Below are 15,914 nucleotides of genomic sequence, written 5' to 3' on the forward strand. Positions count from 1 at the left end.
AGGGAAAACTCAGTATTGTCATTCCAAACCCATACGGTATTGATTTTAAAGCAATTTCCAGCTTTCCACCAATTACTTCCGTATTCAACTCCTCAACCACTGGGCTAATGATGCAATTTTTCCCGATTTTTTGCATTTTGATGCTATAATCTGCAACAGCTGTGCCCATCCTACGTCCCACGGGGCACATCCAGCCTGCAAAGTTGATCCGCGTGACTCTCGAGTTGTAGTCTGATCAATTTATACAATGAAAATAGCAAAAGCTCCGGGAAAACTAAATTTTGAGACCTTGGGTTTAGCATTACAAATAAAGTGCCAAAAGTCCCCGTCGATCCCATGTGAGCTAAAAAGTTATTTGGGGTCAAAGGTCAAAATTTTAGGCTTTTTGATTTTTCTCAAAAACTGTAAGTTTCATCGAAAAGTACCTCAGACCAAAGTTGTAAAGCTCAAAATTCACTATAAAAATGGTCCTTATGATTTTTTTCTTCAAGATCAAACCATTTCCCAGATATTGCGTACTCTCAAAAGACAGCCAATCATTTACAGAATCCACTCTACTTGCATGGCCTTGAATAACATGTGGTTATTCTAGTCCGTGTGGCGTCGTTCACATACCCAGGGGTGCCCAACCCACTAAGGGCAAAGGCGCACCCCCTCATTATCGCGGAGATCCCCCCAAAAGCAAGCCACCCCCAACCAAATAAAAAATACCCCTCAAAATGATCCCCCTAAAAATTTCGATAGCGCAGTCTGATTCATAACCTCTCCTAGGTAGGCACCTCTAACGTACCTGCTTCTTTTAGAGTTAAACGTGCAGTTCGAGTGAATAAACATACAGTTGGATCTCTGTTTAACGACGCTCTATTTAACGACGTTCTCTACTTCACGGTCCCAGATGGTCCACTGTAGTGTTAAAAGCATTCTATTTAAGGACGTTTTCTACTTAAGGACGATCTTTTGTGGTCCCTTGAAAGTCGTTAAACAGAGAGCCAACTGTATTTATTACTAGCGTCTACTGTTGTTTGTGCTGATCAATATTTAAGAAAAATGTCACAATTTTGCTTTATTTGCAATAAACTTTTGACTGAAGGTGAAACTGTTATGCTGGGCAGTCGTGGAATTCCAACTAATCGATGGAAGTGTCGGGAGAAGTTATAAGAATGCTTATTATTTAAGAAGTCAAAAGTCCGTTACAATTCGCGTGGCTTGCAGAAAATCATACACCTAGAACAGTTCAATCTCTGCAGCAACGTGAGGATGAACAGGCCAGTACTTCAAAAGTAAGTCCTCCTCGTACAGTAGCGCGGTTAAGTGAATTTGAATCCAGCTTTTGTTTTTAAAAACACTGCTTATTTTGTGGCTGTGAAGCGGATGAGGAGGCTGAGAAGAAGAAAGCTGCTACGTTTGTGCTCTGCACTGTAGCGTATGTGCTTATATACAGGGTGTTCCAAAAATGACTGATACATTTGCAAAATCAATAAAAACTAAACGGGCAGAGAAAAGATATACCGTTGGTTGCATTATGATTGGAACAACAGCAAATTTTCAGACAGACAAATTTTAAAAATTAGTACAATGTTCCCCAACAGATGTCGCTGCAGATATAAAAGATGACGCAGTGTGTAAGATCGCCGAAATGACCGGTATATTTGAAAAAGCAATTAAAACTAAACGGCAGAGAAAAATTTACGCTGTTTATTTGCAATATGCTTGAAAAACAATAAACTTTTAGACCGACACACCTGCAGTTTTCTCTAACTACCTGCAGCGCCATCTGTTGAGGAACATTGTAACAATTTTTTAAAGTATGTCTCTCTGAAAATTTACTGTTGCTTCAAGCGTAATGCAACAAACGGTATATTTCTATCGCTGCCCGTTTAGTTTTTATTGATTTTTCAAATGTATCAGCCATTTTTCAAACACCCTATAAAAAGATATAACCGATGTATCCATATACTGTTATTTCAGACCCATTGCCCGACGGCAGCGCGACAATGAAGAAGTTCCAGCCTGCCCCGTTCGCACCCGATTCGTCCCTCCGCAAGCAGCCCTGAACGACAACTCAGAGTGGAAGTACATCGTGAACGTGCAGAACAGGGACACACGCTTCAAGCAGATCATACGTGTCGACGTGTGCGAGTAAGTATCAGTTGCCTCGTCGCTTATTTATTACTTGTACGAATAGGAAGTACTGGAAGTAATGTGTTCGTCAAAAGGTTATCAATCAAATTTCGTCCTATATGTCCACTTTACTCATCCCTGAATCTCCGAGTTAATGTTGAGTAGTTTCTCGTCACTTTACACTGTCAAAATAGTTTAGAAACGTTCCTGGAAAATGATGGGCATCAGCTAATGTGCCCAAGTTCTGCAAGTAACATATCTTGTTGTTTGTAATATGTTGAGTCGTTTTCTCGTCACGTTGCACTCTAAAAATAGTTTAGAAACGTTCCTGGAAAATAATGGGTGGCTAATGTGCCCAGTTTCTGCAAGCAGTTACGTTTTTAACGAAAATCCAGTAACCTTCCTGAAATTATTTTGAACTTTTTCTGAAGAGTTTAGATATCTCCCCGGTTAAAGCCACTCGTGTCTGGAGAACCTTCAGAGAATCTTTAGGTAGGTTTAATTTGAGAACCTGACTTTTTCCTTATTTAACGAGAAATCTCCAAAAGCATAATTCCGATTATGACCAAACCTATTCCTATTCCTATTCAGAGTCACAACTGACTGCAACTGTATTTATGTCGAGGACTGCATACTAAGTGCCTTGCCTCCATTATTTTATATACCGATAGACGGCAGCACCACCACCGGATCGAACAGTTAATGAGAATCTAGAACTAGTCCAGGAGCTAATAGCTACCTAGTACTAGCACCCACAGAGGTATCGTTTCACTTGGAGGACATTGAGACCACGAGCATATTTAACGTCGCCCAGTCCCCTTTAATGACGACGGTGGGTCTTCGAAAATCGAGGTTCGAACCCAGGACCCTCCGGCCCCGAATAGGACAATCTACCGATCGGGCTACCACGGCCCCATGACCAAACCTAAGACAGAATTGCAAACAAGTATCAAGAACCTAGCTCGCTTGCATTTCTATCAAAGCAATGGAATCCAGAGACTTATTCGCTTTCGTCGGAATCTCAGTCAATCTGGAAGAGCCGTATCCAAGCTGAAGACTGTACATTTATTTATACTTTATACTGGTAGTTGAAAATACTTTTCACACCAGTCAGAAGTCTGCAATCGTGCAATTTGTCGCGATGCAGGAAACTATTTGACAAATATACTTGATTTTCTCAAGAAGAGGATAAAAACCTGTGCAATCTAGAAACGTCACAAAAAAATAAAAACAAAAAGTTTCGTTGTCCCCCCCCCCCCCCCCCCCCCCCCAATGTTATAGTGATTCACCTGCGGTGTTGTCGGACTGATACTCTACATACGCCATGATGTTTGCTAGATTACTACAATTTATTGTACGATTTTTGCTAGAGTTGTATGCTTAATTTAACAAAAAGCGAATACTTGTCGAATTTCTAGTTTTATACTTGCTCTCATGATTTAAAATCATTACTACAGTAAATATAATTATATTACCTCTACAAATAAGAACCGGATAACCGAGGGACCAGATAAACGAGGTCTTACCGTATTTTCGAACCAGTGCCGAAACCAGACTTTTGTTTTGGGGAGGGTTTTACAAAAGCTTTTCTCGTGAAATCTACATGATCCATGATATTCGATTTCATTTATATATTTTATTGGGTTTTTTTTCAATACGTTACAGAGAAATGAGAGGATGCTACTTTAAAGCTATTGTTACAAATTCTGTAAATAGTAATTATTTTTGTGATTAACTTGTTGTAATCTAGCTAAATTTGGCGTTTATTCTATTATCTTTCATCTAAAATTATCTTAGTATCGTAACCTGTAAATAGTTTCTTGTAATGAATATACAACCCCCTTACATTCGAATGAAGCATACGGTCCCTCCATTTCTGCACGCTATGATTTGCGAATGGAATTTAAAAAAAACATCGAGAAAATTTTCAAATTTAGTGAAACTTCTCTGGGATTTATAAACAGCCACAGCCGACGGCTGGATGAGTTAGTCTCGTTTTAGTTCTTGCTTTGGAAAGTGCGTTTTAGCCTTGAGCTGTATTTTTGCGTATTTTGATGTAAATACGTGGTTGACCGTTGAGTATATGGTGTCGATCGATATTTGCATAATTCCTATGGTTAATTTAGCAGTTGTTAACGATATTTCTTGTACATAGTTGTAAATAAATCTCCTGTATTTTCTAAAGAACTGTGTCGTCATTTAAAAAAAAGTTTGAAGCTGCACGGAACTGGTAACTGTATTAACATGCTCAAATGTAAAAGATGACATATCTGTTGAATGAAGAAAAAAAAAGATTCATACATTGCATAACTTCACTCCCTGTTAAATATTTGATGTATTTTTAATAATTCAAAAAATAGATGCGTATACTTCTGTACGCTTTTTCGAAGTAATACTTCTTTATTCCTATTTTTTGAACATTGATAAAAATATAGTAAATATCGAATTTGGCTCTTCAAATATTTAAAGAATTGCGATGTTTTCATTAGCGCCAGCATTTAAAATCTGAAAGTAACGCTACATTCTTTTGTAACAAATGATGTTCACAATAAATACAACAAAAATTAAAGCTACAGACAAAACATTGATTTGGTACAATTCGCCAAAAGTAATAAGTTCATTAAAAAAAAGAAATTGAACTGCAGTCTCAGGATGCGATGACCGTGCTGTCTGGTATGTTGTAATAGTAAGTTTAAAAGCAAAAGCAGAAAAATATTTTAAAATATATTGTGGAATACTATCAGAAATTTCGAAACGGGGTTTGAACCCTTAAAACCCACCTCTTTAATATGGCCATGCTTCATACACAATTTTAACCAATCTAAGCCAAAATTTAGATTTTAACATTCAGCGTAATATTGTCCTTCCATCCACGAAGTTAGCTTAGGCGCGTTGAGTACATTATCGGGATCATGTGTCACCGTCTATTAGAGCAGTTCTTATTGGTTTCCGTAGCGTGTGTAAGTAGGCTTAACGTGTAAATACATTGCATTTCATTTAATTAATCATTTTTTTTTTCTTAAAACTTTTTTCTCTCCTATTTAAAACGTATGAATACAACAAATAAACAAAATTGACCCTTTCTTCGAGAAAGTCCATCTATCTGAACTTTCGATTATCCGAAAAGGCTTTGATTCGAATTGGGAATTGAAAGTAACGAACACGCCATCTAACGAGGTAGTCTAAATCGGATAAGATGGCGATTGCCCATTGCTCGACGCGTTAACGTTTTAAGCAATAAAGGAAGAAAATCTTATGTGTTTATATAAGCTTATTGACTGAAAATAAAAATTTCTCAAGCTGCTGTATTTGCAGAAACCATTGTTCCAGAGTTTATCTTCCAGATAAATGTGAAAAAGGCATCCAAAAAAAAACTTGTCTTCTCACACAACCTATTCACGATCACTGTTCATTTAAGTGCGGCAATGTGGGAACGAATATATTTTCCGACTTGAGCAAAATAATGAATGTGTATGCACATACCAGTAGAAGGAAACGCTCACTAGTCAACAGAAAATCGATAAATCTACAGTTTTTGATTTCTTAATGCATTAAGAGTAACCAAATCCAAATAAAGAATGTATAAAATATAAAAAAAAGCAAGAATATCACTAAAAAGAATTAGAAAAGTAATGTTTTCATGTAGCTTAATAACATAGCAGAAGATAATAGCAATCAAGTTTGTTTCCTTTTCTTTCCTATTTTTCAGCGCCACCTATAATTACTTTCCGTTTTCAATTGATTCGGAAAAATGGAGTTCTAATGCTTACAGTGACCATGTTTAAAGATCCAATCCCCGTATTTTTGCTTTTTTGACTCCTTTTTGTTTTTCTGCCAGGTCTCCAGGGGCTCCATGCACACGTGAAATCTCCCTCCCTTTTGGTTTCGTGAGTCGCTGCAAGCAGAAATTCATCAAAAAGAAGCTACTTGCCCTCGATGCTGACGGTCAGGGGACGTCCGCAGAGAATTTCTTCGTACCATCCTGTTGCGTGTGTCACGTGACGCGGAATGGACAGAAACGATGACCCTCGAGTTTGGACCGGAAAGGCAAGCCGTGTCGAGATGTTTCGTTCCTGGCGCCAAGCGTTAGGAATATGTTTGCGAGGAAGAAACCTGCTCCAAGGAAGAAGCCAAGGATATTGCCAAATGTGACAGCTACCTGAATTAGAAGCTACAGACCAAACAATGTGTGACAAATGTTGCTGCTGCGTTATAAGCATGCTTTTTCGACAGGGCTAAAGTGGATTAATTTCTGGCAATGATTTTTGCATTAGCGATCAATGAATTAAAATGACCGAAAAAAATATGCTCCGAGTGACGTACCTTTCCGGAGAAGAACCGTTTTCTCTTTTGGTGCGGAATGCATGAAATCAGCTTGCTTTGATGCATTCATAGTCTGTTCGTTAAACATTTCAAACGTTAAGAAGCAAATCTTTTCCATGGAATTAAAACACACTGGCATTTTTGATGGCTTATTTCGCATCGCATGCTCAAGACTTGATCTGTGTTGAAAAATGAGTTTCTTGTAACCTCAAAACATGTACTTGAATGGATTTTCTATTTTTGCTTCAATCATGGTAATTTTGTAAAAATCACTTATTCATTGCATGTCCTATGCAAAAAGAAAACTTTTCTGTTTTCGATTTTCCACAGAAAGCTATCGAATGAAGAATGAATTTTTGACCCCACAATGCTTCTTATTCCGTATCCTCTAGGTGTTTTCAATTAGTTCTTAAAGTTTGGTCATTTTTTTTAGAACCACCTGTATACAGGCTTTTCCTAAATGGTTCGTCGAGTTTCAAAGGACTATTCCTTGTAAGTGGTTCTCAATTGGTGGTATATAGATGCACCTTATTAAAACTTGCCTTCAACGACTACAAGCTGGATTTGTCCAAATGCTGTGTGCAAAAATTAAATTATTGATAACAATAATAATTAAATTTTAAACCGGCTGCTCCATTGTCCCAACCCGCAGGGGAGGGGGGTAATAACCCCTTTACTCTCTTCCAAACACAATGTTAGGTTATACTACCGATCATAGTATGGCGGAAAGGAAACCTTCACGAGCTACAAGACGGGAGATTAACTTGGCTTAGAAGAGTTATGATAAGAATAGTAGAAAAAGTTGCAGTTTTGACTCTACTGTGTGACCACCAATGAAGTGGAAAGGTAAATGTTCGGATTTAGGCGGAAATGGAAGCATGTTATTTTGCAGAGAGGGCAGCTTAGACATTTCTGTTTGCAACTCTGAGTGAAGTAAACTACTTCTTTTCCCTTTTTGCTGTTTCCATAGAAACTTTCTATTTTTACTCATTTTCAACTCAATGAAGACAGTAAATAAATAAGTCCTAGTGACATGATAAAACGCGTGCACAAAAATCCCATCTCTATTTTCTATTCTCTCCTAAGAGATTCATTACGATAGAATCATCTTTACTTGGCAGCTTGCCAATTTCCTCGCCTAATGTGGGCAGACAGTACCCAGTCACATTCCACAAGGGGTTGTGATGCTCCCTTAGATGTCTTCCGGTCCACTTTGCTACAAATTTCTGGTCACTAATGTCCAGTGTTACTGTGATAAGAAAGTTAGCACAGGGTATGAATTAAGTTTAATGTTGAGAACATTATATCATGTACGTGTCATTTTTCTCAATTGTATACTTTCTATTCTGGTTTGTAAATTTTTGTTGAGTGAAATACATGAATTTTGTGTTTTGAAAATATTATTTTGTTTTGTAACTTTAGAGATTAGAAATAAAGTATTCATTTTTGTGTTCTCTCAGCTGTCTTCTCTACTCAATCACTTTTGGCCCACGGACTGGTGAGAGCTTGTGAATAGATTTCGCGAAACCGACAGTTTTATTTTTTCTCCCCCCCCCCTCACTTTTTTTTTTTGTAAAAACATTAGCTGATGGGTATCAATAAACTGCTACATAGGCCATATGGACAATTCCACAAGGTAACTAATTGACTAACATTTTTGAAGCAAAACGATACGTAGGGTAACGTCACCACTAACAGATAAGGGTCCAGACAGCCGTAAGTTTGGATTTAAATAATAAGAATTTTAGGCGTGTAAAACTGATGTTGCTGCGACACATGAATACTGTTCAGCCATCTAGTGTTATCAGAGTGAGTTTTGTTACCCAGATGGTAATTACAAAGCAGTGATGGAAGGTAATAAACAGTCACCACGAGGTCTGCCGGTGTTTCATGTTCATTTGAATTTAATAAGGCTTTAGATCTACAAATAAAGAACTTTCTGGGTATCATTAGAATTGACGGTGTGTCTTACTGGGGGCGGACCTTTTTTTCGAAATTCAGCAAATAAAATTAGAATTAACTAATTCAGAGGATCCACAAGCAACCAAACGTTAGCTGAGATGTAGTTGCATGAGAAAAAAAATAATGTCTTAAGCATGTCTGTTACCGTTACCCTATTTTGAAACATTCAACGCAAAATATAAGTCGTGCAAACGATTTTTTGACCTGGAATATCGAAGACTTACTCAGCTGCACTGAAAAAGATGCATGGTTGGCACTAAAGTCAGTTATAGTCAATTTCCTTGGAAATAATAAATATCCTGAATATGTCAATATTGTGCAGAAGTGCATTAGTGCGTACAGCTCAGTGGCTGATTTACTAGGGGAGCGGTGGGGGCCGTAGCAAACGCTACTAATTTTAATCAGGTACATTCCACAAATTTGCTTTAAATTAATTTTAGACAATTAGTGTAGTCGTGGATGGACATCCTCACCCCACTTTTGAATTTGAACATAAGCTCGCTCCTCCTGCCTTTTTTGTACTTTAATGATTCTTATATTTCTATCTGTGTCTTTCAACCTTTTTCTTCCAGGACTACACTACACTGCTATGATTTAGAAGATTGGTTTGCAACCCTGGAAAGAGGCAATTAGGCACTTCAAAGGGGGGGGGGGGGGTAAATTCGTGAAGGACGATAGGGGGCGATTAATACTTAAACTCTGGATAACGGAGGGGTGGCAATTCACACCTTGTGCCCCCACATGACGGGTCTGGGGGGAGGCTTTTACGGTTTTCAACCGCCACCACCTTCAATAGACTGTAAATCCGCCCCTGGTACAGCTTGATGGGTGACAACATGACCCTCAAGATTCATCTCCTCGACTCACTACTCGACGTCTTTCCCGAGAACTGTTAGTGATGAACATGGCGAACGTTTTCATCAGGACATAAAAATGGAGTCCCGCTATCAGGGTCGATGGAGTTCAGCAATGTTGTCTGACTACAGTTGGATGCTTCAGCGCAACATGCCAAAAGCTCAGCACAAACGAAAGTCTTCAGCCAAGAAATTCAAAGCCAACTAACTTTAAATTAGGAACTTTACGTCATAACTATGTATGTTACATGTCTGTTATACCTTAAACTAGATAATGTTATATGATTATGTTAATTAGTACGCTATTCAGCATTATGTGTTCTACAGTAACTTGTGCGCGAGTTGTTTGCCTTGATACAATGTTAACCATAAATAAATGGGCACTGTCAGATATTTCAAAAACTGTGGGTGATAGAGACAAACGGTTTGCACAATTTTAATCAGCATGTCTCAATCGTCTTTAAAAAATGTTGGATACCAAGGTATTCACCGCAACTTTTTTTTTTATGAGTGTTATTTGTATAATACAATAGGAATAAAATTTCCATGTTTCGTTTCTCATTTGATCTCTGGATGTAACAAACTCATGTCACGTATACTTCAACGTTATATCTTAGAAATCTGGGCTCCTTTGCAAAAACTAATGTCATATTTGAACTCAGGGAACCTAATTTGCATACGAAATCACTTCCAAATACGCGGGCACCAAAACGACTGTTCATCTGTGTAATTAATTATCATTCTGTTATTTCTACAATATAATATTATTACATAGGAAATTGAGTTATTAGAATCCTTTCTATGCAAAAAATTAGAACTATCTAAAATGCAGAAATTCTTTAAATATTTCTTTCATTGTAAAATTGCATTTTGCGAGAAAGAACGAGGGAAAACATAATTCCTATCCGTTCTGATGTTGTAATAAAGTTATCGTATCCATTATAGGCTCTTAAAGTTCAAAAATGTCATTTTCTTCTTTCTTCTTCATCACAGGACAAAATTACTGAAATACCTATTAAAATGAGCACAATATCGAATTCTACAGCAAATTGACGCTACGAAAAAAAAAAGGGCAAAGAATTTGAACATACTGAGATTGCTGCATACGCTGGCGTGAGTTGTTGAAAGAGCTAATAAATAGCCAAGTACAAAGTTCATGTTTACTGTAGGAGATTCTGGTGTAGTCAGGGACGAAGTTACTTCGTAGATGTAACATACTGGTGGAAAAAATTTAGCTAGGAGCTCGTTTTAGCATTGCATTCAGATGATGGACACTGATTGACCTAAAAAAGACATGTGATTTTTCGGAATTTTTGCCTTCTGTAAGTAAACCCGGAAACAACCTTCCTCCGTGTGTTCACTAAAGTTTTATTCTCCAAATGCCTATTACATTTGCCTCAAAAAGTGATCTTCCGCTGGTACACCTTTTAATTTTTCCTGGCATCAGTACAAGATTGGCGTTGCTATAACGATGGATCCAAACAATTGAAATCAAGTTGTTAATGGGTTGATATCAAAATATAAATTTAGAAGTTAACCAATTGTGTTTTCCGCTATGAATTTCCAGTACCTTCGACCATCGACAGATGGCAGTGGCAGGTGTACCGAAATTTACATATTCAGATCACTTTTGCTGTATGTTAAAAGCAAAAAAGAGACAGGCATTCCGTACTTCATAACAAATCACAAAACGCGAGGATACTTGCTCAAGTATTTAGCTCTTTATCGCCAGTTTTGGCAAGATTGAATTTTGCAAAATTAACGCAAAGTTTAAAAGAAATCTGGAGCCAAATTCCAAAAATATATTTTTTAATTTTTTCAACACAATGCGCCTTAAGAGTAAAAAACAAAAGGAGGAAATAAAACTAAAATTTAATACTAAGTGTCCGCATTATAACTCTTAAAAAGAATATTTAATGCTATTTATTGCAAGCAAGAAAAAATAGTCGGCCCCGATTAAACGGATATCGTCCGCGATTCTAACATAATAATATTCAGAAAACAGACTATTAGATTATGTTGAAAATTGTTCTTTACCTTACCTACCTGATTACGCTAATCTAAAAACTGAATAATACATGAACAGTTTTTTATTGAAATAAGCTAAGTTAACAACAAAATAATAAAATAGTTCAATGCAGCTGTTCCCAACCTTTTTTCCGTAGCGAACTCCTTGTAGTCAGTAATAGTTTAAAAATAACAACAATAATTAAAAAAATATTAAACTATTGTTAGTTTAAAAATAATAACAATAATTAAACAATTATTATAAAAATAATAACAATAATTAAACAATTATTATAAAAATAATAACAATAATTAAATAATTATTATAAAAATAATAACAATTATAATATAATTATTATAAAAATAATCACAATAATTAAAAATTAATAATTATTGTTATAATAATGAGAAAACAATAGTAAATTAAAATAAATTTTGGATAACATTTTTTGTTTTCAGTTGCTCAAAAACGCATAACAAGTAACGAAAACATTTTTTCCCCTTCTTTATGTATGTACTTATTTATTTATTTTGCAAAATAAGTTAGTAAAAGGTTATGCTTAGCTCTAATTAGTGCCCAAATTTATGTTTTGTGCATTGACATTTTCAAGCATCACTTCTCAGTACCTCTTCTGCTTTTATTGTTTACAATTCACTCTAATCTACTCCTGATTCTGCATATTATTTCCGAGTATTACCGTATTTTATACTTCTTGGTGCTTTCATTGTATTAAAGTTTCGCTTTCCGTGATTGCTAAAAAAAGAGGCTAGAGTCGGGGGTTTCAAAATCCAGGAGTCGGAGTCGCTCATTTTCCCTACGACCCTGCTTGAAAGTAGTACTAAAGACATCGATTCATGTGCAGAACTCAAACATTATTTTTAACTAGCGGTACCCACACAGCTTCGCCCCTAGTATAATATGTGTAAAGCTCATTTGATTCGCCTGTATATTTACAGTTTAAAGCCATCTATGCGCTAAGTATTTTTTTGTAAAAGATGTCTTCATATTTTAGTAGATTTGAAAACTTAGCATGTAGCTTAATAGAAACCAGCGAAAACCTTAGAAGTATTTTAAAAGATAAAGGAATTTTCCCTTATTTGCTTAAAACGCAAAATAAGACTTTTTTCAAAAATTAAACACAATAGAACGAACGTTGTCACAGCAATATTTTAATAAATTACTGAACATAATTCCATCAAGACTAAGTAAATAAAAGCAAACGACTTTTTCCTGACAGATAAGATATTTTAATTTAAATCCTTTTCAATAAAAGAAAAGGATTGATCGCCAAAATATGAAAATGATTCCAGTGTGATGTAAGATTCGTTATTTTATTATTTTTAAATACGTAATGAAACCTCGCGAAAGAATCAGGGAAGGGTTAAAACAATATCTTACGTTCCCTTACAAGGAGGATTCAGGGGTCAAAAGTTACCAAAATCATTCTCTCATAATTAATGAATGGTCTCTAAGCACAAAACAACTTTTTTACAAAACTGCTACTTAATAGTGATACCTTCTCCCAATAGATGGCGCAACAAAAAGACTGGCCCAGAAAATTGAAACCAGATATTAATTGACAGTGAGAGATTTTTGTAACGGCGATGGGGAAAGAATTGTTTTCTAGCGAACATAATTAGTACCATCACTTTCGGTCCTCCTCCAGCAGTGTGGAGGGAGATCAATTTTAATATTTAAGTTATTCCCAATGTTTTTCAGCCTAACAGCACTTCTTTAGTAACTAATAAACTAGCAGTTATTCTAGCAACTGGTAGCTTTAATCTTTCAAAATTTTTCTCTCAGATCTTTGTTAAGAAAAAGTATTTTTAAGTCACACAAGCATGCAATTATCTTTATCTTTTACTAATAATAAAGCTGAAAGTCTCTCTGTCTGGATTCCTATCCGGATCTCTCTCTGTCGATATATCTGTCCGGATGTCTCTCTGTGACGCGCATAGCGCCTAACCGTTCGGCCGAATTTCATGAAATTTGGCACAGAATTAATTTACAGCAAGGGGGTGATTTTTTTTTAATTCGATTTTGTCCTCTTTTTATTCCAATTTTGAAAACTTTTCATCGAGCAAATTATCACAACGTGGGCAAGTATATTTCCAAATTATCATAACATGGAACTGTTTTAAGATTTCAATGTGTGCCCAGTTTGTGCCAAATCTACACAGAATTCAACTTTTTCTTTTTTCCAGACCAACATATCTAGAGTGATTTCGGTAATTTACTGAATATCTCAAGTGATTATTCTAGCTTTGGGGGGGGGGGGGGAATTGAAATAGATGTGCGAGATATTTGATGAGCTACTAATTTTTTAAACATAAGTTGAGGTTAAAAGATATTTTCAAAACTTGATTTACTTAAGGCCTATTACCAAATTCCAATTGCAGAAGAAGATAAACAAAAAACAGCAATAATAACACCATTTGGACTTTTTGAATTTAACGTTATGAGTTTCGGTTTGCGCAATTATCCTTCCACCTTTCAAAGATTTATTAATGAAGTTTTCTTTGGACTAAATTTTACTTTTCCATATTTGGATGACATACTGATAGCGTCTGAGTCTGAAGAGCAGCATAAGAAACATCTTATGGAAGTATTTAAGAGACTTCAAGAATATGGTTTACGCATAAATCTATCCAAATCGGTTATGGGAGTCGACAAACGCGAATTTTTGGGATACTTGATAACACCAAGTGGTTCAAAACCTCTTCCGGAAAAAGTGCAAGTCATCACAAATTATAAACTTCCTGAAACTATTCACGAACTTCGTCAATTTTTGGGAATGATTAACTTCTATAGAAGATATTTAAAAGATGCAGCTAAAACTCAAGTTCCATTAAATGAATATTTGAAAGGCTCTACGAAGAAGGATCGAATGAAAATTGAATGGACAAAGGAAGCAAAGAAGTCTTTTGAAAAATGTAAGCAAGATTTAGCCAATGCTGCCTTACTATCCTATCCCAATCCCGATCTACCATTAGCTGTACATGCAGATGCCTCTGATTTTGCAGTTGGGTCTGTTTTGCAGCAGTACGTAGACGGAAATTGGAAACCAATAGCCTTTTACTCCAAAAAATTAAACGAAGCGCAAAAAGTTTACAGTACCTATGATAGGGAACTCTTAAGCGTATACCTTTCTATCAAGCAATTTAAATACATGTTAGAAGGTAGAGTGTTTACGATATATACGGATCACAAGCCTTTAACATTTGCTTTCAAACAAAGCAATAACAAAGCCTCTCCCAGACAACTAAGACACTTGCAGTACATCTCACAATTCTCTACAGATATACAACATATACATAGTCAAGACAACGTGGTAGCAGACAGGCTATCTAGAATTGAGAGGATCGATTCCACTGTACTTGATTTCGACCAAATAGCAGATGCCCAAATCAATGATGAAGAACTGCAACATTTGAAGTTAAACTCTAAATCACTGCATTTTAAACAACATCAATTGCCATCAGGGAAGTTTTTGTATTGCGATACTTCTACATCTGATATCAGACCATTCATACCTAAAATCTTCCGGATAAAAATTTTCAACATAATTCATGGCTTAACGCTCCCTGGAATTCGAAGCACTGTAAAGGAAATTACTAAAAGGTTCGTTTGGCTAGGTATAAATAAAGATATCAAACAATGGGCTCAAAATTGTATTGAGTGCCAGAAAAATAAAGTAATTAAACATATCAAAACAGAATATTCAAAATTTCAAGCACCAGACGAAAGATTTAGCGTCGTTCACATAGACTTAATTGGACCTTATTCACCTTCCAACGGATACACATACTGTTTAACATGCATTGATAGGTTTACCTCTTGGATGGAAGTTGTCCCTTTATCATCTATCACAGCAGAAAGTATAGCAAGAGCTTTCTATGAGAATTGGATTACCCGTTTTGGTGTACCTTCCCGCGTTACTACGGACAAAGGTCGGCAATTTACTTCAGAATTATTTAAAAATTTGGCTTCACTATGTGGTGTGAAATTAAAACGTACAACTCCATACCATCCGCAAAGCAACGGAAAAATTGAATGCTTACACCGCACTTTAAAAACGGCTATTAGATGTCATAACTCTCTTCGTTGGACAGAAACCATACCAACAGTTCTTATGGGTTTGCGAGCTGCTCTACATGAGGACTGTCAATTTACTATAGCTGAAATGGTCTATGGCAAAACAATCAAATTACCTGGAGAATTTTTTGAAGACTCAAACTTACCTATACCTAATGATGATGATTTTGTAAGTAATCTCCGTAACCAGATGTCTCTCCTAAAGCCTTACGAATCCAAATCCAAATGCAAACAGAAAATATTCATCCCCAAAGATTTGTACACATGCTCGCATGTGTTTCTACGGGTAGACAGAGTTGAAAAACCATTGGAGCCCCCATATGAAGGACCCTTTTTGGTACTGCAAAGAACACCAAAATATTTTCTTCTATCAATTAAAAACAACCAAGTCAATATCTCCGTTGATAGATTAAAACCAGCGTATGTGTTACAACCTGATGAAATTCTAACACCAACTTCAGAAAATAATCATGCATCTGTGCCAACGGAACCAACATTTGTGCCAAATGAGCCCATATCTATGCCAACTAAGTCTACATCTGTACCAACTC

At 36.2% G+C, this 15,914-nt stretch overlaps 1 protein-coding gene across 2 annotated transcripts in view; it reads left to right on the forward strand.

The window, feature by feature from the left end:
- The window catches only part of LOC129227405 (uncharacterized), a 143,265-nt gene that overhangs the window by 84,542 nt on the left and 42,809 nt on the right, over positions 1-15,914 (forward strand). The window contains exons 4-5 of one of the 2 annotated variants that reach the window (XM_054861957.1): positions 1,969-2,139; positions 5,960-7,326. The exons of the other annotated variant lie outside the window; for it this stretch is intronic. Coding sequence (XP_054717932.1) covers positions 1,969-2,139; positions 5,960-6,146 — 358 coding nt within the window. The 3' untranslated portion in view covers positions 6,147-7,326. Of the gene's footprint in view, positions 1-1,968; positions 2,140-5,959; positions 7,327-15,914 lie in introns of those variants that run through there. 2 annotated transcript variants of the gene reach the window in all.

The sequence above is a fragment of the Uloborus diversus genome, chromosome 8, assembly GCF_026930045.1.
Source record: "Uloborus diversus isolate 005 chromosome 8, Udiv.v.3.1, whole genome shotgun sequence".
Classification (NCBI taxonomy): Eukaryota; Metazoa; Arthropoda; class Arachnida; order Araneae; family Uloboridae; genus Uloborus; species Uloborus diversus.